Source organism: Columba livia, chromosome 11 (genome assembly GCF_036013475.1).
Source record: "Columba livia isolate bColLiv1 breed racing homer chromosome 11, bColLiv1.pat.W.v2, whole genome shotgun sequence".
NCBI lineage: Eukaryota > Metazoa > Chordata > Aves > Columbiformes > Columbidae > Columba > Columba livia.
The window spans coordinates 15,705,477-15,725,704 of record NC_088612.1 but is presented as its reverse complement, the minus strand read 5'-3'; the positions used below and the strand labels follow the sequence as shown (position 1 = coordinate 15,725,704).

Below are 20,228 nucleotides of genomic sequence, written 5' to 3'. Positions count from 1 at the left end.
GGCTAAAGTAATTAAAAATATGCAGAGCTCAGGGATTTGAGACAGAGGCAGGAAGTTTCAAGGCTTTTTATATTTAGTACTCTTCACGGTGTTCTTATGTAAGAAATGTTCATTAGGATGAAGCTTGGACAGGTTTCCACTTAAAATCATTCTCACAGGCAATGGCTCTTCTGAGTTGAGTTCTCCCAGTACAACCAATTTGGCAGCCTAATGACACTGACTGGAACAGGATTTTGCCTGTGAGCTCCGACACCAGACCCATTCCCTCCAAACTGATCCGAGCTATGGAGGTCACCAGAAAAAAGTATTACAAAATTCTGCCTACAGAGAAGGTGAAATATTGTCTTCCTATATCTTTACAAAGTATCACTTTGCTGTATATTATATGAGAAAATGTTACCTTAGATATTATTGTAGGACATGATTTTTTTAAAAAATTGGGAACGTATAACATTTTCTCATATACATATGACTTTGCTAAAACTTGTTCTGTCATTGTGAAATGCACCTGTTTCATTCAGCAAAACCAATACAAAAGGGAAACATAATTTTCCAACAGCATGAAAATGTTTATAAGTCAGTAGTACCGATCTTCATTATTGCTTTACAGTAGCAACCACATTGTATTGGCTCAGGTGACACTCCTATTGAAACCAATTTCTTGATCAGCCACTGTGGCTGGAGAGCGGGCCCATGGACTGCACAGGGAACGTCAGAACTGGGCCCTCTCGAAGTGCGTCTGTAGCTTTGTTGTTCTCAAGCAAGAGGCCATCAAGGAGAGGGAAGATGCGGTATTTGTAGAATAGCAGGCATGACAAATAACTTTATTTCTCTTTGCAGGAAACCATGATGGATCACGCGCTGCGCACAATCTCATATATTGCCGATATTGGTAACATTGTGGTTTTAATGGCGCGACGCCGCATGCCAAGATCAGCGTCTCAAGACTGTATTGAAACAACACCTGGTGCCCAGGAAGGAAAGAAGCAATACAAAATGATATGCCATGTCTTTGAATCAGAGGATGTAAGTAAATGGAATTAAATGTACTTAAACAACAAGTCATTTAGAGAATTTCTGAAATTTAATCTAATTTCTTGCATGAATTTTTGTTGTCAATAGCTTTTTATGATTGAAGCTATACGTAATCTGTGGAAACATTAACCAGTTTTTTGTCCATATTAATCTCTCTTTTCTGTCTCCAAAAATTCATGTCACCAAGTCATGTATTTTCAGTCCCAAAATATCCACTCCCTGTCTCATGTGTTACAGAATCATTTGTGTTCTTTCAACAATGCTTCCCCAAATCCTTTAGTACCTAATTATTTGGAGTTGTCTGGAAGTCAATGGCCATTTATGGCCAAAATCAATTTCTGGGATATCAGCGTGATCATTCATCCTGGATTGGATCCTTTAGTCCAGTGGTTTGGCACACAGTGACACTGCTTTACTGCTGTTGTACAGCCAGGTGTGGTTTGGTAGCAAAATACATATTTGTGTCTGACGTGGCAGACCAGGGGACTTCAACCTAAAACACTTATGGGAAAGATACCAAACTAGGAAAACAGAAAAAGCAAAATTTGTTGTCTGTTTCTAACTTGGCAATTGAGATACAGGTATTTGTTATAGGCAGTAAATGTTTCCGACCATCATTATATAGAAAGAGCTTGAAATATGTATCTATTTCTGTCAAACCAATTAAAAAATAATTTAGTTCTTTGGTTCAGACAGTCATAACTCACAGGTTGCATATTTTTTTGAGCTAAGCAGTCATTTTCATTATTTTAAAGCAATTAAGGCTGTGAAGCAGAAATGCATTGTCTAAAGGTTAGAGTGCCAGGTTGGGATTGTTCTCACACTTAGAATCTCAGCTCTGCCACTGCTTTGCTGGGGTGACCTTTCAAGCAACTTAATTACATTACCTCTGAGTAGTACGTAATCTATAAACGCTTTCATAAACAGTCATAAAGACTTGGAAATATAGATGAACTTAAGATGTGAGAACTGGCTGCTACTAGCAGTAATAGATTAGAATGTGACATCTAGACATGTTGGTTTTGAGAATGTAGAATGGAGGCGACAGCGAAAGACTAACTACTGAGAAAACAGTAGCACTGGAGATTGAAAAAAAGAAGTGTATAAGGACTGGAGATAAACTTCAATACAGGAATCGTAATGTTTTATAGGTTTGATGTAGTAATATTTTTAGGGAGTTACGTTGTAAGATGCAATTAACTCCTCAGACCATTGGGATTTACACATATCCCGATGACAAAATGCAGTATCTGAAAACCATAAATTTACAAAATTCAGCATGGCATTTCCCTGGGAGCTACATTAACTCACAACAGGAAATTAAAAAAAAAATTAGGTGTAGAAGAACTTGACTACAAATTCCTTTTATCTACCTCTATTTCTCTGTGTTCCAGTGTCATCTAGTGGAACAAGAAAGTAAATTTCATGGCAGTTCAATAATTCTTTAATTAGTTGACTTTTGCAGTGTGCTGAATGCGTGCAGTTGCTTAGTATTATCATAACCTTCGGTTTCTGTAGATTTCTTTCTAATGTATATATATTTCTGACACATCCAAGTACCAGTTACTGTAATGTTTCATTAATTGTACTGAATATACAGTCCACTGTAATGGGAAGTCATATTTTACTGCATACTGTAGTAAAATGCATGCATAGATAAGTGCTTCAAAATTTAATAAAGACACGGGATTTTGAAGAGTGGTTCTTAACAAGCTATAATCATGGCTCTGGCTGCATTCTTGCAAGTGTCCCCAACGCTGCCTGTCAGGGTGTTCATTGGAACAGCCATGGTAAATGTGCAGTGGATAAGCAGGGCTGTTACTGGTTTGCTGGGAATATGAGACAAGTATCATGGCAGTAACAGGAGAGCAGATGGTTTTTGTAAAGCAGTGTTTTCAGTCTTAGAAAACCAAGGTGGAGAAGCAGCAGGTGACACGACAACCAAAATCATCAGTGCATACATGTTTGTGAAGACATGTGCAAGCAGAGCATCCATTCTCTCATCACTCCTGCAAATGTAGTGTGATGAGAGCAGGGTTTGTGACAGTCTTTTCTGTGAGCTCGCTTCCATATTGGTACACAGCCAGTACTCTCCAGTGTTTATTGGAACAAGTACATAAACAGCATATGGCTGCTTGCTACTGCAACGAACTGATGAAAGGAGAATCAGCAGCGTTTTTAAATGGAGTTTGCAATTTGATTTTGAATGTAATGGATCCTTTCTGTACAAATGACCTTGAAGTTACTTTATACCTCCAGTAACGCAGCAACTTCACAGGATCCTTTATTTTGACTTGTCTTAAAGTGCAATTTCTCTCTTGTTTCTAATGGCTTCAGTGGTAAACTGTTTATCAGTCCTTTCTCTGAGCTGTGTTTTAATCTACTTTCTAGGCACAGTTGATAGCTCAATCAATTGGTCAAGCTTTCAGTGTGGCTTACCAAGAGTTTTTAAGAGCTAATGGCATTAACCCAGAGGATCTCAGTCAAAAAGAATACAGTGACATCATCAATACCCAAGAGATGTACAATGATGATCTCATACACTTTTCCAATTCAGAAAACTGCAAAGAGGTAAGCTAGTTTTGGAATTTCATTTCAGATTGATCCATTTTTTTCAGCAGAATGCAATTCTTATGGAAATAACTTTTGGCATTTTAAGGATGACTTCACATCTTAAGATGTGTGGCTTCATCAATACTGTGCTACTAAAATCAACTTTGTAGGCTTTTAGAATGTTTTCATTTTCATGTTCTTTCTGTTTCTATTGATCAAAACAGTAATAAAGTACATTTACATCTGACATAGATTGTCAGGGATTGGCTCAAGGAGCGTGGACATGAGTCCACTGAGCAACTGTACGAGCAGAGCCCATTTTAGTTGACATAAGTAGGCCTTAGTTAGCTTGTCTATTAGGCCATGGGAAAGGGGGGAACGGAAAAGTACTAACTAAGGCAGGGTCAGGATATCCTTGAAGAGATAAGAGTCAGAAGAATGCTGGATGCGCATAGCTAGCTAAACCCAAGTAGGTGGAGTAAGTAAATGTAACCTTTTAGTGCTTAGCCTATTAGATAGAGACAAGTATGCCTAATTATGCTATTTGGTATAAATGCACGCTATCTCGGGCAATAAAGTTGAATCATGCTTTATCACTCACATTGAGTCGGCCTGCATGTTTTCCTCAGCCGCGTACTCGCAATAGATGACCTCTGTGCTATTCACAGTACACTGTATAAAGTAGTTTTATGTTTTACCAATGTATTGTTACAGAAAGAGAAATGACAATCCATTTTAATGCAGGTTCTAAGTGATTTCTTACTTTGTAGATACAAGGACCATGAGTCCAGGATGCTGTGGCACTGAGCAGACCAGTTTCTCTTCCCCTATTAGAACATGTACAAAACTGTCACAAGAAATGGAGTTTCAAAACAATAATGCATGAAAAGGCGAGAATTTCCCTTAAGTGCCCCAAATTACACAGCTATTTACATTTTTGAAATATCCATGTATTTCACATTTTGCATTTCATGCAAAAGTCACTGTAATATTGTGCATTCCAAACCAGAATGTGGTGAGTGCAGTTGCACCTAGGTTCTGCTTCGTCTTATATTGCTGCACCGTGACAGGTATGTGGCCCATGTTGCAAAGGTCAGAGTTTCCATGCTATGTCCTAAAGTAATCTTACTTTGAGAGGAACTGCAAATTGCTTAATCCTTCAGTCAGAGCTTTCTTACACTCCTTCGAACGTTACAGGTTCTTTTGTACAGCATGTGTGTTCTTGGGAAGAGAGTATTTTTCACCTATACGTGCAGATAGAAAGTTTTTGATGTGATGGTAGTTTTCTGCAGTCACTAGATATCAACAAAGTGGCTTCATGTACATATGACTATGACAAAATACTTGTAGCAAACAAGGGAAAATTCAGTTGAACAAATCTTGGTTTAACTTGGATTCAGAACAGAAAAACACAAATATGTCACATTTCAAAGTGATTTAAAAGGTCATTATTTTTGTGGCACCTTTGCTACTAATGGGTTTGTGAAGGTTTGAACGATGACAGAATTGTAGCATACTGGTTGGTTCAAAGCCTTGAAAGGTAGCTTCAACACAAGTCAGCTGGCCTTTGTGATTCCCATAAGCACAGATGTCCCTGACCTTCCACATTTGAAAGAAAATAGTTCCTAGTCTTTTGTTAGAGTATGTTCTCTACTTAATTCTTACCTCTCTTCTGTAAAAGTTAGATACGCTATGATTGCTGAACAGTTAACATCAGCATATTTGAGGAGAAGTTGTCATTTACAATACATCAGTACCTCAGGGATCTTAGATCAACATGCTAGGCACAAACGTTAATAATAGCAACAAAAACCACCACCACAACCAATAAAGAGATCCTGCCTGAAAATAAGGAGAGACAAACCCTGAGATCAAGAGACAACCTGATGAGCAGTGATGGCAGAAGTGGAGCTGGACATTGTCCATGTCCATTGTCCATGTTCCAGGCATTGCCTTAGCCACAAAATGTTCGAGTCTCCTCTAGCTGCCAGGTTCCAAGACTGATAAAATTTCTTTGGCATTCACTCCTTTGGTGTTCAGTTCCGCCACTTTCTACAGAGCGTTAACCAATGTCTTAGTTTTTTGCTTATTGTAAGGACCTATATGACCTTCAACAAACAAGTGGAAGATACCCCTGAATAGGTATGCGCTACACAGTTTCAACAGCGGTTTTGAAGTGATGCTACTACCGAATGGCAGAAAATATAATTCTTTTTGTAATTTGTAGGTGTTATTCAAGAACAACTGAGATCCCAGTGCTCAAATTTAGGTGAATCAAAGCAAAAAACTTTTTTTTTTCTTTTTAATTGCAGCTCCAGCTAGAGAAACAGAAGGGAGAAATTCTTGGGGTAGTGATTGTGGAATCTGGATGGGGATCCATTCTACCCACCGTTATCCTGGCTAACATGATGAATGGAGGCCCTGCAGCCCGTTCAGGAAAACTAAGCATTGGTGACCAAATTATGTCCATTAATGGGACCAGTTTAGTTGGTCTTCCTCTTGCAACATGCCAAGGGATCATAAAGGTACCCCAAACTTACAACTGCATGCTGTATATTGTAAACCAATAGGGATTAATATTCTGACAAGCGACCCTGTAGATTTCCAGCATATGATTTTTCATACCTCTGTACAAAAAAATCAAACCCAGTAATCTGTTATCAAAAAGAATTAGAAACAGAGATTCAGGGGTGAAGATACAGAAATTTAGGGGTGGAGAATTTGACTTCAGCTTTAGTACTTGGCTATAACAAATGAGGCCAGATCTTAAAAACTTGCCTAAATTAAGTTACTCAGCTATCTTCAAAGTTTCAGGCTTCCCCACAGCCTCTAAGTTGAAATCTGAGGATTAAGACCTACTATGCTTCTTTGGGCTCCCTGTAGTTGAAACGGATGGAGGCTGGTAGACTGCAGGACAGATCAAGTGAGTATATAAAGATTCCCCAGGCATGATGGCATCTCAGAATGCATTATCTTTAATAATTCTAACGTCTGTGCAGATTTACCAAGCGCAGCAGGAGACTAATTAGCCAGACACTGGTAAAAGGCAAGCAGTAGTCAGTTTTGATCTTACTTGAAAACTTCCTTGAGGTTTCTACAGTAGTTAAATGCAAAGTTTTGATATGTTTTGTTGGGCCAAATAGCTTGGGAAATAAATGAAACAGAGAAGCATATCTCTAGGTTAACAATGGATTTCTATTAACTCTAGCTGTTCTTTCTCAGATCAGGTGTTTTACACTCTTGCAATTAAGAAACTACTAATGAAAGAGCTAATGAAGATCCATTTCAGAAATAGTAACTTTTGGACTATCTTACAGGGTCTCAAGAATCAGACACAAGTGAAACTGAACATTGTCAGCTGTCCTCCTGTTACTACTGTCCTCATAAAACGGCCAGACTTAAAATACCAGCTGGGCTTCAGTGTGCAGAATGGAATTGTAAGTTCCTGTGGTCAGTGATTGTTTGGGGTTTTTTTCTCTTTCAAGAAACACACCAAAGTACTTGAAAAAATCATTGCACATGACCTCACTTTTTGTACTGTGATGCCTTAATTAATCAAAACCTTACGATCACATCTGTGAGTAATTTAGTGCAAAGGGACAACAAAAAAAAGAACAAGTACTACCATTCTTGAAGGGTTTTCCTACATAACGCAGCTACAAGATTTGCAGCCCAGATTCTCTGGTGCAATATCTGGATGAGCTAATTCACATGTAACTCTGTCATTAGTGTGCCAGAGTTGCAAAGAAAACAATTATGCTAAAACAGGTTTCTAAAATTATAACATTCTAATCTTAACTCTGATCCTGTTGCTCTTTCTCAAATTTCAGCACACACTCACTAAGACTTAATTTTTCTTCCACCGTGCATAATTTATTTAGATCACATGGTAGTGGGCAAGGGAACATAATTGCGACCTCCTCTGGTCACTAATCTCCTTGTCACTACAAGTAATTGGAAATGTTGTGGCCCAGGTATCCCTTCTCTGCCTTTTGCATTTTCCCTGTGGTAACAGCAGCAACCAGGAGAATCAACGTGGCAGGAGCACTTACCAGTGCAGCTCCAGGTCCTCCTCTTGTAGTTCTTCCTTCCCAAGCCACTCTCTGACACCTTGCCAACACAACTAGCTGAGGCAGTCACCTGGCCTTTCTGGGGGCTGATACTAGCCTTAGGGACTGCCTGTAGTGCAGGACCATCACCATCTCCTCTTCCTCCAGTCTAGGAAAAAAAATAATCAGGCTGCTCACACAGAAAACCACATCACAAAGGACTGTGGGCTCTGGCCCCCTGTTCTGTGAAACTCATTGATTGAAGTTGCCAGATTTCTGTGTGCCACCCTTGGTAGAGTAGCAGCTAATTCTACAGGATGCAGTTAATGGGTCTTACTGTGCTTTAGTAAACAGATGGCTCATGAGTGCATTTTCAGCTCTGTTAGCCATCTCCAAGTTATTATTGTACCTAAGTTTTAAGTGTTCCTACCTAAGATCATGTATCACATTGTGGTCACAGCAGAGATTGGTATAAAGAACACTGCTCCAAGCCTCGCTCCAGCTGGAAGCAGTCTGAAGTGATACCTACCCCAGGTTGCGATCCTTCAGCAGCAGAGGTTTAAAGTATGTGTCATGTTTGGGATTAATGCTCTGCACTTGAGTAGAGAGAGGTCTGTAAAAAAAATATAGAAATATCAGGTGTGCAGTATATTTTTGCCCTCCTTTGCCTGTGCTTAATCCCTGTTCACGTAAGGATATATGTATGTTAAGTGGGTATGATTATTGCTGGCAGTTCACTCTAGGTTAGCAAATCCCAAGTCTTGGTATAAAAAGGATGAAGGGGATAGGATCCAGTATTAATAGATCTCAGAGAGTGTGCTGAGAAGAGCACGTAATACTATATAAGGCACTGGTTTATTTCCTAATTGCTATCCTTTGTAAATCTAGTATGTTAATCTAGCGATAAAAAGAGGAAAATATATTTCAGGAACAATGAGGAATACGGTGCTGAGTTTATCTGCTCTTGGGAGACCTGTCAGCATTGGTGGGGCTTGGGTCGCAGCTGGGGAAAGAATCGGGCCAAGGTGGATTAGCAGCACTGTATCGAGTCCTCACATGGACACAGGCAGTTACAGAGTTTGTGAGAAAATCTATTCATCTTTTCCCAGCTAATCATCTCCTATATAATTGCAGCCTTAGTTTAATAAATTCTGCAGACTGAGATTGTTTTCCTTCATAGTATGCTCACTCCATCTACTGGGCATTTGTCATATTCACACTGGATGGTCATCATTCCAGTTAAATGAGCAACATTTAGATGACATCCAATATAAAGTTCACCAAATTCAGCATAAAAATCCTTCTCAGATGAAAAAAGAAAGCCTTGCAATACATTTCATATATGAATATTCTGTGTCTGAATATGAAAGGAGAGATTAACATCTTTTGTCAGGCTGCTATATAGACACACTTCTGGGCCTGTATGTCCTTCCTCAGATAAACTCTTTACTTCACCTAACACTTGAAAATATGACTCTGAAAGGTATGCCTCTCTGGTAGTTGAGCACTGAACTTTTAAAAAGCAGTTTTGTAATTTTCAGCAATTGTTATAAATTATGACAGGACTCAAATAATATCCTTTATTGTCTTAGTATTCGCACAGTGGAGAAATAAATGGCTTGCCAGAACGGGTATAATTAAATGGCGCTCACTGCTGTGCCATTACCTCATTACACATGCAGCTGGTGCTTATTCTGTGCCTCTTCTGATCGGAGTTTTGTGATGGTTCCTTTTCACACTGCCTATCTCATCTGTGCAGCACGTACAGCTGTCATGTTAGTGAATAGCCCATGAACAACCTGGACATACAAACGTACTATGTGAGCTGGGTTTTGCTTGCACAGGGTATCAGGAAGATGCAGAGACTGGGCTGCTGCAGAAGACTGTTTTCTTTTTGTACTCTGTATAGATTAATTAGTGCCAAGCCTCAAGTTGTGCTTCATGGAGTACTAGGAAGTTTTAGTTAGGGAGCAGCACTTCAGTATACATCAGTATTAATTCTGCAAAATTCCTCTTGCACTAATGATGTAAATATTCTTCACACCTCTTGAAAGTTACTGATGTAGTTTCATTGCATATTTATAAAAGGAATCTAAAATTTGAACTGAAAAACAAGAAAAAAATATTGTGCATACACATGAAAAAAAGATGAATTATGTGTGATGGGGAGGTGAAAATAAAGTGACCTATCAGCCACCTCCTGAAAATCATTACACTACACTTCCTTTAAAATGATGGTGTTTAAATATAAGTGGTCCTCTCGTATCACATCATTATCTTGTTTCCTAGATTATGAAAAGTCTGTGTATTACCAGTTGTATTTTTACTGCTGATAATGTACCAGTTCTCAGTCTAGATCCCTGAGCTGAGACACTTTCTCTGAGAAGTGTATCTACCCCATCCCTAGCCTAGCACAATTCCATCTAAAAATACAGTAAAACTAGGTAAAAATAAAACAGACAGTTTTTTATTTCTTCCTTGCCTTTGTTTATATTTATTTAAACTGTCTGGAGAAAAAAAAATATATAGGGTTTAGAGTAAAACAGGAGTGAGATGAGGAGAAGCATTGTTTAATAGGTTACATCAAGGCATTTACACCGAATAAACAGTTAGTTTGCTTTGTACTGTTCTATCCTTTATGTTTTGCTACACAGTGGGCAGTGGCAATAAAACTGATAGTGAAGCTACTGAAGTTTCACATCTGATGCACTGCAGCTTAGCTAAGACACTGCAGAATCTGTAACAGCTGAATAAACTGAACCAGTATGGTTTCCACCTTTTTTTTCCCCTTCAGTTTACATAGTAAAGGAAGTATAGGGCTCTTGCTTACAAGAAGATCCAGATGCCTCACGCTTTATTTAATAATATTACAGCTGTCACCACGTTCAACTGGTATAGCAGGCTAAACAATTCTGGCTGAATAGAATCATATTTACTTAGTGGTACTGCTCAGCTTTAAACCTGCCAGCCTGATCTGCCATAGCTCCACTGGCTGGAGGCAAGTCTTAAGGCTGCTTTGAGTGAGCCACTTGCAAGTAGAAGAGCCACGTAAACTTATGCTTTAAGTACAGTGTATTTCTTTACATCTGTGCTCTGTCTGTAGCTTGACAGGATCTGTGATGCTAGGCAGAGCCACTTGGGCTCTGTGTCTGTCTTTTTATAATACCTCATTAAAATAGTTAGTGCTCACAAAAAAGAAGCTGACTCCCTTCCCTGAAGAGGGATCACATTCTTGAATGAAGAGATGAGACTGCTTCCTATGTTTGAGGATGTTAGAAAGAAAAAATTCACTGATGGTATTAAAAGCGCTTTGAGAGCCACACAATGTAAGGTGCTCTGGGTAGATATGCAAGCCATTATCTTTTCCTTTATGCCAGTGGGCAAGAGGTCACATTTCCATTTGCTCTGAAAGCTTGTATTGCAGCTGGCTATACTGTCTCTATATTTTCTTTTATACTGTGAAAAATATATTTACAGGGTTTCTTTTGGCACATTCTGCTTTTTGTCCTTTCAGATTACAGCATACAATCCCCAACAGCAAAGAACAAACTGTTATTCTGACAGTGAGTTGAATTGAGCACCTCTCTATGAAAGGGATGATCTATGTAGTACAGCTTGTCAGCTATATGATTAGAAGATAGATTACCTGCAAAACATACATTGTATGTGACCAAAATTCAAGATGCAATTCTGTTAAGGGTCCAGATGGTGCCTCTATCCATATAAGTCCATCAGAAATAGTTTATGAACCACAGTAGGTAAAACTCAGCCACTAGTGATAGAGTGGTAGAAGGTAAGTCTCACTGCATGAGAAAATCTTTTTTCAGAAGGCTGAGAAAAGCCTTTTATAAACAAAGAATAACTATGTGTTTTCACTCCCCATTATCAGACAACCTGAACTTTGAGTAAGAAGTTACTTCATTTTTTATAGTATTGTTATTTATGAGGAGGAATTTAATGGAAACTGCTGGTGTCATACAGAAGAGATTCTGGTCAACCACAGCCAATGTTTCAACTTCAATATATTCTAGCTTGACCATCGCCCCACATACTGTGTTTCTGAATTAGATTACAAACTCAATGGGACATAAGCCACATGTTATCATACTTGTATTTAGCTCTGAGCAAACTACCAAATCTCAGCAAATAATAATTCTTGGCATATGATTCTAACCAGTGAGAATAACCACAGAAACAGCCACTGCCGGATGCTGTAGCACTCACCTCTCTTCCTCCAATAACAGTTTTTTCTCAGTACACAAAAGGTAAATCTCAGCACTGCTAGGCTTTGCTCAGTTCCAGAGACTCAAGCTGTACATTAGCTACCTTCTACCCTGCATGAGCTTAGTCTTCTAAAATAATTTACCAGAAATTTCTATCTGATATACAGCTGTCTATTCTGTCAGGGAGGGCCTTGTCAGAGCACAGATCTTACTGCTGAGGAAGAAGCATTCTTTCAAAATCCCCATACTGGATTGAGATTTTTCTTTCCGCCTGTACACCACACATGTTGCAACCTCAGAATAATTTTGTCTGCTGCTGATGAATCTAACTCTTCTTGTAGAATTATTGCCTTATTGTAGGGCACGTAAAAAATCAAAACTTGTGCCTAGTTCTTTACTGGTACCTGCAGCTGCCAGCTGAAACAGTGGCCTGGCTTGCTTTCTTCATCCTAAGCTCCCTATGGCCAGCAGCACCATAAAACATGGAGAAAAGCAGTGGCTCTGGAGAGCAGAGTACCCTTTTCCAACCTGTAGAGGCACAGGAAACAAGCTGTCATACTTCGCTATGCTGAGGACAGTCTGTAAAAACAAAAACACAACAGAATTTGCACATTTCAGAAACTTATAAAATTATTTGGGTGGAAGGGACCTTTACAGATCATCCAGTCCAACGCCCCCACCATGGGCAGGTTGCTCAGAGCCCCGTCCAGCCTGGCCTTGAGCACTGCCAGGGATGGGGCAGCCACAGCTTCTCTGGACAGCTGTTCCAGTGCCTCACCTCCCTCATCAGAAAATAGGTCCTCCTTAAATCTCTGAGATAGGTCTGTCCTTATGTCTTTGTAACCCTTTTGACAGATCACCAGCTTTCAATACAGAATGCCTGTGTGGCATCATCATTCAGTCTAAAACTAGTGTTTGTGTAGACTTGAAGATTAAGCTTTATGTCAGTCTTTTTCATCTATGTGAAAAAGTTGCTGTTGTAGATTAAGCTTTTCTGTAGCCCTTTTTATATTTCTCATTATTCAGAGAGAATAACGTGGCAGTTTGCAGAAAGGGTCCATGTGGCAGAGTTGGAAATATTTAAAAATCACTTTCTTTTCCTATCATAAAACAGTACATAAAACTTCTATTGCCCCCTAACTCCACTTTTGTGTGGCTGCTACCTGCATCACTGTGTTAGGTATTTATATATTCTCAGCCCTTGAGAATGAAAATCATAATTTACAGAATTTTTGAAAGAAAACAAACCTACATTTAAAAACTCACAGAATTGCTTAATACTTTCACAGGTATCTTCTGGAATCCATACAGTGTTCATCACTCATTATTATATATTAAAACCTAGTAACTGCTACATTATGGCATTTCTAAACTGTAATAAACTTTGGTTTCTCTTGGCAGATTTGCAGCTTGATGCGAGGTGGAATAGCTGAGAGGGGAGGGGTAAGAGTAGGACATCGGATTATTGAGATCAATGGACAAAGTGTTGTTGCTACTGCTCATGAGAAGATAGTGCAAGCATTGTCTAATTCAGTGGGAGAGGTAAGAAAACCGATACCTCATCAAGAAATTAAGTGCTGAAATAATACGTTTCAGCTAAAAAGAGTGTCTTAACATAGTATTAAACCCACCTCAGTAAACTGGAGTTGAGCACTAATAACAAATAATTAGCAGAAGATTTTTTTAACAATTAGATGCACATTCTCTGCATTCTTCCTCTCATTTTCAAGAGTTCCTGACATGATTCTGAACCTTCAACTTGGTGTTTGAATTAAACCAGTCATTTAAGGGAAGAAATTGCTCAAGCCTGTTAACTATGAAAAGGTCTCTTGGCTTATCACTATGGAGCATCTGCCATAGAAATAAATTAAAATTCAAAGAGCTCAGAGATATAAAGTGATATCTATTTTATTAATTTCATTTCTACTCATTTCCAACTTACCTTGGGGATAAGTTAAGACATTTTTCTCCAGTACTTCTAGAGAAATCAGCAATCAATGAACAAGATGCTCCAGTATATCAAAATCCCTGCTGAATTTAGTGTTAGTATCATAGATAACCCTGGTCAGACCTTGCACTAAACTCAAAGATAACTTGTTTTCCTGTGGTAAATGATATTTGAAAAATAAGACATGTGCACCTTGGCAGGAACAAAGCTGTAGATTTCAACAGAACCTCTGTACCTTTATGGTACCTCTTCGTAGCATAACATCTCCCTAAACATAAGAGGACAGGATGAAACATTTTTATTCAGCATGGTATCAAGGCAGCATATGGCTGCTGAGGGTCTGTATCATCAGCAAGTTGTTACCTCCCTTTCCCTTGTGTTGTCTCATAGGTTCTTACAGCTGTTACTACAGTTCTGATACAACTCATTACCTGGTACCTTCAGTCCCGCTATTGTGTCAAATCCCTCCAACACTTATCACAGTACTCCCTGTAGAAAGAAATTAAACACACTAGCCATGAGAGAACCCATTCCACCAGACTCTTGACTGGCATTTAAATATCAGGTGATAAAGTCCAAGTTTTGTATTCAGAGGATTATACTCCAATTAGGAGAAAATATGTATGAAGTAACACTCCCTCAGGGAAGATAGAAGAAAAATCCAAGTTCAGTTAGCACCAGAATTTTCAGGGAGGTTTGTGCTGCTTCTTTTGTAAGGGCTGTAATTTAAGTTGTGGTGTTAACAAGGAAGTAAAGTGTTTAGGTATCTTTTTAAGCTATATGATGTTGCATCCTGTCTTTGTCATGAAAAAACAAACAAACAAACAAACCACAGACAAAGCTAAGACAGCGAAACAGCTGGTCAGACCCTAGAACTTTGAATTAGAAACTTTGGTAACGTTCACATCCATAGAAACCAGGAAAATAAATGAACTTATACCACAGGGAGAGACAGATTCGGCCTTATGGATTATTTTAAACTAGTCACAATTCTGTTAATTTCTGTGTAAATCAATTGACAGATTCACATGAAGACTATGCCAGCGGCCATGTTCAGGCTTCTAACTGGGCAAGAGACACCCCTATACATCTAGCACACGACTCTCTTGCAGCAAAATAACTACATGATTCCATCATGGACGAAACCCTCAGAGCTGAAGATGAGCATTTGTATTTTGTATGAATTAAAGGCTTTGAAGCTGACCTGAGGACTCTGAAACAAGGAACAGACAGGTGTATCTGCCTTTTCTCTTCTTCCTTTTTATTTCTTGCCAAAAAGTGATGAGAAGGATGGTCAAGGACAATAATCATTAACAAAAATATTTGTAAAACATTTAAGTATTTTGCAGCATCTTCTAAACTCTTTTCTCATAAAACTTAAAGCATATTTATTTGTAACCCTTATGTGGAGTGATGTATGTATGTCTGTTTTGTTTGATAACACGGTGAATGTGAATATTTGGTGAATGAGACTGCAGGAAATGGCAAAGAGAAGCAATTAGAGAAAGTTATGACTGCCTCAAGTTTTAAAAAAGAAATCCCAGTCCCATACAATGGTTTAATACTGATGGCTTTGCGTAATTTTAAAACTGATGCCGAACAGATGGTATTTCAGTGGAAAGGAACATGTGCAGTTAAAAACTTTTAGATTCTAATGTAAAGAAAACCACTGTAGTACTTGGTATTGTTATGACAAGTGTAACCTCTCTGGCAAGGTGTGAACATAAACATGTAACAAGTGTTTCATATGCTAAATAAAGAATAATTGCCACAAGATTAAAATCAAAATATTTATTTAGATACATATTTATTTTAATGTTTGTGATTTTTATGATTTGACAGAGTTATTTCATGGATAACTTATTGCACAGGTTGTGTAATGTATGTGCTGGGCTGGGGATTTTTTCTTTAGTTTTTACATATTACATTTTTGTTTATATTAGCTCAAAAGGGGAAAACCATGCTTACCTGTTTCTGTCTTTTATAAAGCATTCTTATTCCTAAGGCAATGTGTTCTGAATGTAAATTGTTTTGACAGATAACCTAGCACCATCAGCATTATTAGAATGTGTGTAGATAAAAACCCTAGTAGTAAAGTTGTATTCCTTATGAGATAAATGTTAATTGGTGTAACTTTTTGTCTAGATTTTTTTTTGGCCAAGGCCTTGAGGAAAATACACTGTGACTTAAGAAGCCTTACCATGCAGTAACTAAAGAGCTTTAGATGACTGTACTTCAAGGAGTAGTGTGTTGCATGCAACTGACCTTAGGAAAGAATTAACCTACTATCACTAATAAATCTGAAATAATAAGGAAGCTTGCTTATTTTGTTTGTTGTGTAAGTTTATATGATTTAAAAAAAATCTAAGTAGAAGATCATTTAATTCTTCATCTAAGTGCAGTTGCAAAGGTCACAGATTATTTTTTTAAAAAGGAATTAATCTCTTGAATTAGGAATTTGTGTATCATTAGTATCTTGAGAGTTGATGCCTTCAATTAGCATACCTGGTTGCCACTGGATGTCACCATAACTACACATCAAGACAGAAGCATGCTATAATTAAAATACATTCAAGTGGATGATTCTGTAAAATGTTAGCTACTCACTTCAGTTACATTCCTTTGTGACCTTTTCACAGGATGTCTGCCCAGCTCAGAGTGACACAAATGAAACCAGTATTTGATTAAAACTCCAATGGAAACTAACGCTACTGACAAGCACTGCTGCAAAAAAATTAAAATGCTGAAACGTCAACCTGTGGTAGGTTCTTCATGAGAACCTTTTGTTTAAGGCCTTTCCAATTCCTCTGAGAGAGCCAGGATGAAGCTTGTACTGGAAGACGCTGCTGGCAGACCTGCATTTATGGTGGTAATCCAATCAGTGCCAAGGATATTTTGTTTTGTAATAAATGCAGCAGAACCACAAGGACATGTTTCAGTAACACAATTATCAAAACTACTAATTGGAGTAAGAATCTGTTTGAAAAAACGTTCGAGGCTCTGCTAGATAAAAATTCATTTAACTTCCTGTCAGTTAAGAGTTGGTAAAAACTTTGTGAAATATGCTGTTTGAAAATGCAGAATTTCAAAGAATTCTTCCCTAATGCATCGTTTGGTCACAATTTGCAAAGTACATAAACATTAGTTTTCAGTAGCATACACTACTCCATTCATAAACTCATGAGCATTCAGAACAAAGCAAAAATAAACCACACTGCAGCCTTTACCATAACTTAGAAGGACAACGTATTTGGGGGAAGGGAGGGAGCAGTTTTAATGGGACAGATCAGTTAGCCTGGTGTCTTTCAGACGCTGGAAAAATGGAGTAGAAGCAGCACTGTATGTGTGTATGAATCACCTTCACATTTCTATCTAAATCAATTGTTAAAAAACAAAGTCCGGAAATACTTTTTATTAAAACACTGATCATAGTTAAAACACTTTGAGGTACATTAAATAAATACAACTTCTAAGTTGTACAGCTGGTCTCTGGTGGTTTTGTAATGGTTTTCAAGAAATGCTAGGCAGCATCGGTAACATTTCTAGAAGAACAGTGAAACAAACGCATTTCTGGTTGGGAAAACATTTGTTATGACTTTACTAATAAATCAGTTAAAATTTTGCAAAAATCAGGGCTGAAATTTACATTCAGAAAAACAAGTGTTCTCCTCCTGTTGTTGGAAAAAAGTGGAATTCCAAAGGAAGACACTTTTTCCTTTTTAAGTCATCCGCTAGTATTTCTCCCAGTCCTGGTTTCTTCCTTAATTCTCTCTGCTGGAATCACATACCTGTGAATATTATCAAAGGATGGTCTCCCGGCAAACTCCAATGCAACTGTGAGGCCTGTCCCGCTCTAAACTGCGAGTGATACGGGACCTACGTAAGAAGGCAACTGGAGAGCTCAGAGCACCACAGCTCTGAAGGTGCAGATCTTCTTGAAGTCGCTTTCTAGAGGTATTCACGTTCTGCTGGGAACTTGTAATTACCTGTTTAAAAGGGCAGGAATGGAGAAAGAAGAATGGGGAAAACAGGGTAAGAAATGTTTTCATTTAAAAGGTTCAGTGCCTGAGTGTTATTTCATTTTGGTTTTCTAATGCTGGAGCTCTCCCAGAGGAGCCATCCAGAGACCTGCCCACTTCTCCTGTGCTCTCCACTGGCTACAGGAAGGCACAGTCAGGCCCGGAAGGCAGCAGCCTTCATCTGTACTAGAGAGGTGACTTGGCAAAGGCACAAACAACTATTTGTTTCTGCCTATAGGAATGAAAAGGCAACCTGTGGAAAAGGCAGCAGCTCTGCCTGATAATTGACAAATACAAGTGTGGAGCAAATCCAACTCATCTGCTTCTTCTAGGAAAAAGAGGTGCTGCAGTAGCTTTGCTGAGGGCAGAAGAGAACTAAAACCTTGCAAGCCTGGTAAACAAGCATTTTGGTATTAACAGAATCTGAATTATACAACTATTTTACCAAATATAATGTGATGACTTATGTAGATTTCTGGGATGCCCTGGACTTTCACTAATTAATAATGGTTTATTGTCTGAAAAAATCACTACTAAAATTATTTTTTTAATGTGAAAAAAGCCATATGTCTCCCTGGATCCAAGAAATCCACACAAGATAAAAATTGGGCCATTGGTTTCTGCTTTTATGATCTACAAAAACACTCAGGATTTTTTACACTGTTTTGTTTTGTGAGAAACTATGTTTTTTTCATTTAAAGAAAATTGTTTTCACGTTTCTAACCTTGAAGATTTAATGACCTATAGATTTTGTAAAGCAATAAAAATGTTAAAATTTAATTCTATACAGACACTCTCTTAAGTATGTCATGACAGTGCCACTTTTCTATCCATGTGCCCCACAGAGGTAACTGAGAACAACTACTTCATAGCAAAAACAATCTTGCAGCAAGCTTTATTAAATGTTGGATGTTTCCTGCTACACATCAAGCTATCTCACATGCAGTTGAGGTGTTATGACGTCCTACTTTAATACTTAGCCAGTTTCCCTCATTTAGGGATCAGCAGACTAATACCACAGAAATTATAATATCGCAGAAGGGGAGGAAGCAGCCCCCAGGCACGTTTCCCTAATCATCTGTCCAGCTCTGTGGAAACCCTACAGCAACCCAAATGTGGTTAGTCTGTGCTAAGGGCATTCTGCTTTTCAAGTCTGACAACGTAAAAAGAACTTCATTTCTATAGCTACCATTCTGGTAACAATACTAGCAAGAGGCGATTCACCACCTTTCTTCCTGCAAAGAAGATTTATTATTAAACAGGCATTAGATAATAAAAGTTGCTACCACTACTAATAACCTTTTTTTATAGGATTCTTTCCAAGCATTGTGTTTTATTTTCACTCAAGCTGAGAAGACGCATTCTTTCTTCATTTGGAAAAGTCTATTTCTCAATTATTTTTCTTAAAAATAGCAAGGGTCATTTTCACTCTTCTAGCCAGTAGTACAGTTAACAGCACTGTTCTGTTGTCTGTCTACCCATTCTTTTCAGCTAGTAGCTTATGCTGCACAAATACATCTGCCTGAAAAAAACAACAGATCCAAATCAGTTCTGTGCAGCACCAGATATAAACACAAATTAATGCAGGGAACAGTCAGAGGTGCAGAAGGACACTGGAAATAAGAGAGGACGAGTATCAGTGTGTAAAATACCCGTCCCCTATATGTCTCCGAGGACATTACTGGGTCCAACTAAAGAATATTAAATGCATTTATTAGTGCTCCAGTGTAAAATGCATTGCTGCCCAATAAATATTAGTTATTTCTTACTAAAGTCATGTTACTATGAAATAACTTTTGTAGGAATTGTCTTAAAAAAGTATTTACCTTTACACTATTTGAAATTGTAAAAACATTTAAATAAGGTATGTGTCTATCACGGCTAACACCACTTTAGAACATAAATGGCCTACCTGCTCTATAATATTGGCACTGAAGATGGCTTCTTCCATGTGTCTCTCATCAGATTTTATTACTGATCGAATGCTGTTCACTACGTGACGTACTTCTGGAGGGAGATTACAGTTTGAATGTTCCAAAAATTTTGCCACTAAAATTTTTGTGTCTTTATAGGCCTTAAGGTCCACTAAAGAGTGTGGTCGCTCTTTTGAGACTGCGTGCAAAGCCTTTGGCTTTAAGTGTAGATTAATTTTCCTTGTATCCCTCTGTTTTCCAGTCGGTAGGAAACTGCTCAAAGAATGCTGACAAGCAGAGGCAGCCATATGAGAAGCAGAAACAGGAACTAAAAAAGGGGGGGAAGAATATCTTTAAAGTAATAGTTAAAAAAAAAAAAAAGAAAGAAAAAGAAAAAAGAGAACAAAAAAAAAAAGGCAAAACAAATATTGTCACAAGTTTTTACTTTGTCATAAAATGTCTGTTTTGTGTGAAGAATAACAAAAACA

The 20,228-nt window shown here is 38.2% G+C and overlaps 2 protein-coding genes across 20 annotated transcripts in view; one reads left to right on the top strand and one right to left on the bottom strand.

Annotated features, from left to right (window-relative positions):
• The window catches only part of APBA2 (amyloid beta precursor protein binding family A member 2), a 101,577-nt gene extending 85,995 nt beyond the window's left edge, over window positions 1-15,582 (top strand). For all 12 annotated transcript variants that reach the window (XM_065076102.1, XM_065076092.1, XM_065076096.1 and 9 more), the window contains 6 exons: window positions 841-1,026; window positions 3,427-3,606; window positions 5,901-6,113; window positions 6,906-7,025; window positions 13,262-13,402; window positions 14,831-15,582. In XM_065076102.1, coding sequence (XP_064932174.1) covers window positions 841-1,026; window positions 3,427-3,606; window positions 5,901-6,113; window positions 6,906-7,025; window positions 13,262-13,402; window positions 14,831-14,902 — 912 coding nt within the window. In that variant the 3' untranslated portion in view covers window positions 14,903-15,582. The remainder of the gene's footprint in view (window positions 1-840; window positions 1,027-3,426; window positions 3,607-5,900; window positions 6,114-6,905; window positions 7,026-13,261; window positions 13,403-14,830) is intronic.
• Window positions 1-20,228, bottom strand: part of ENTREP2 (endosomal transmembrane epsin interactor 2) — a 112,563-nt gene that overhangs the window by 9,340 nt on the left and 82,995 nt on the right. For 4 of the 8 annotated variants that reach the window (XM_065076103.1, XM_065076105.1, XM_065076104.1 and 1 more), the window contains 2 exons: window positions 19,740-20,068; window positions 15,585-17,794 (listed from right to left, as the gene is read on the bottom strand). In XM_065076103.1, coding sequence (XP_064932175.1) covers window positions 17,609-17,794; window positions 19,740-20,068 — 515 coding nt within the window. In that variant the 3' untranslated portion in view covers window positions 15,585-17,608. Of the gene's footprint in view, window positions 1-7,640; window positions 7,807-8,166; window positions 8,251-12,264; window positions 12,389-15,584; window positions 17,795-19,739; window positions 20,069-20,228 lie in introns of those variants that run through there. The other 4 variants (XM_065076107.1, XM_065076109.1, XR_010475248.1 and 1 more) reach the window with 3 other exon arrangements.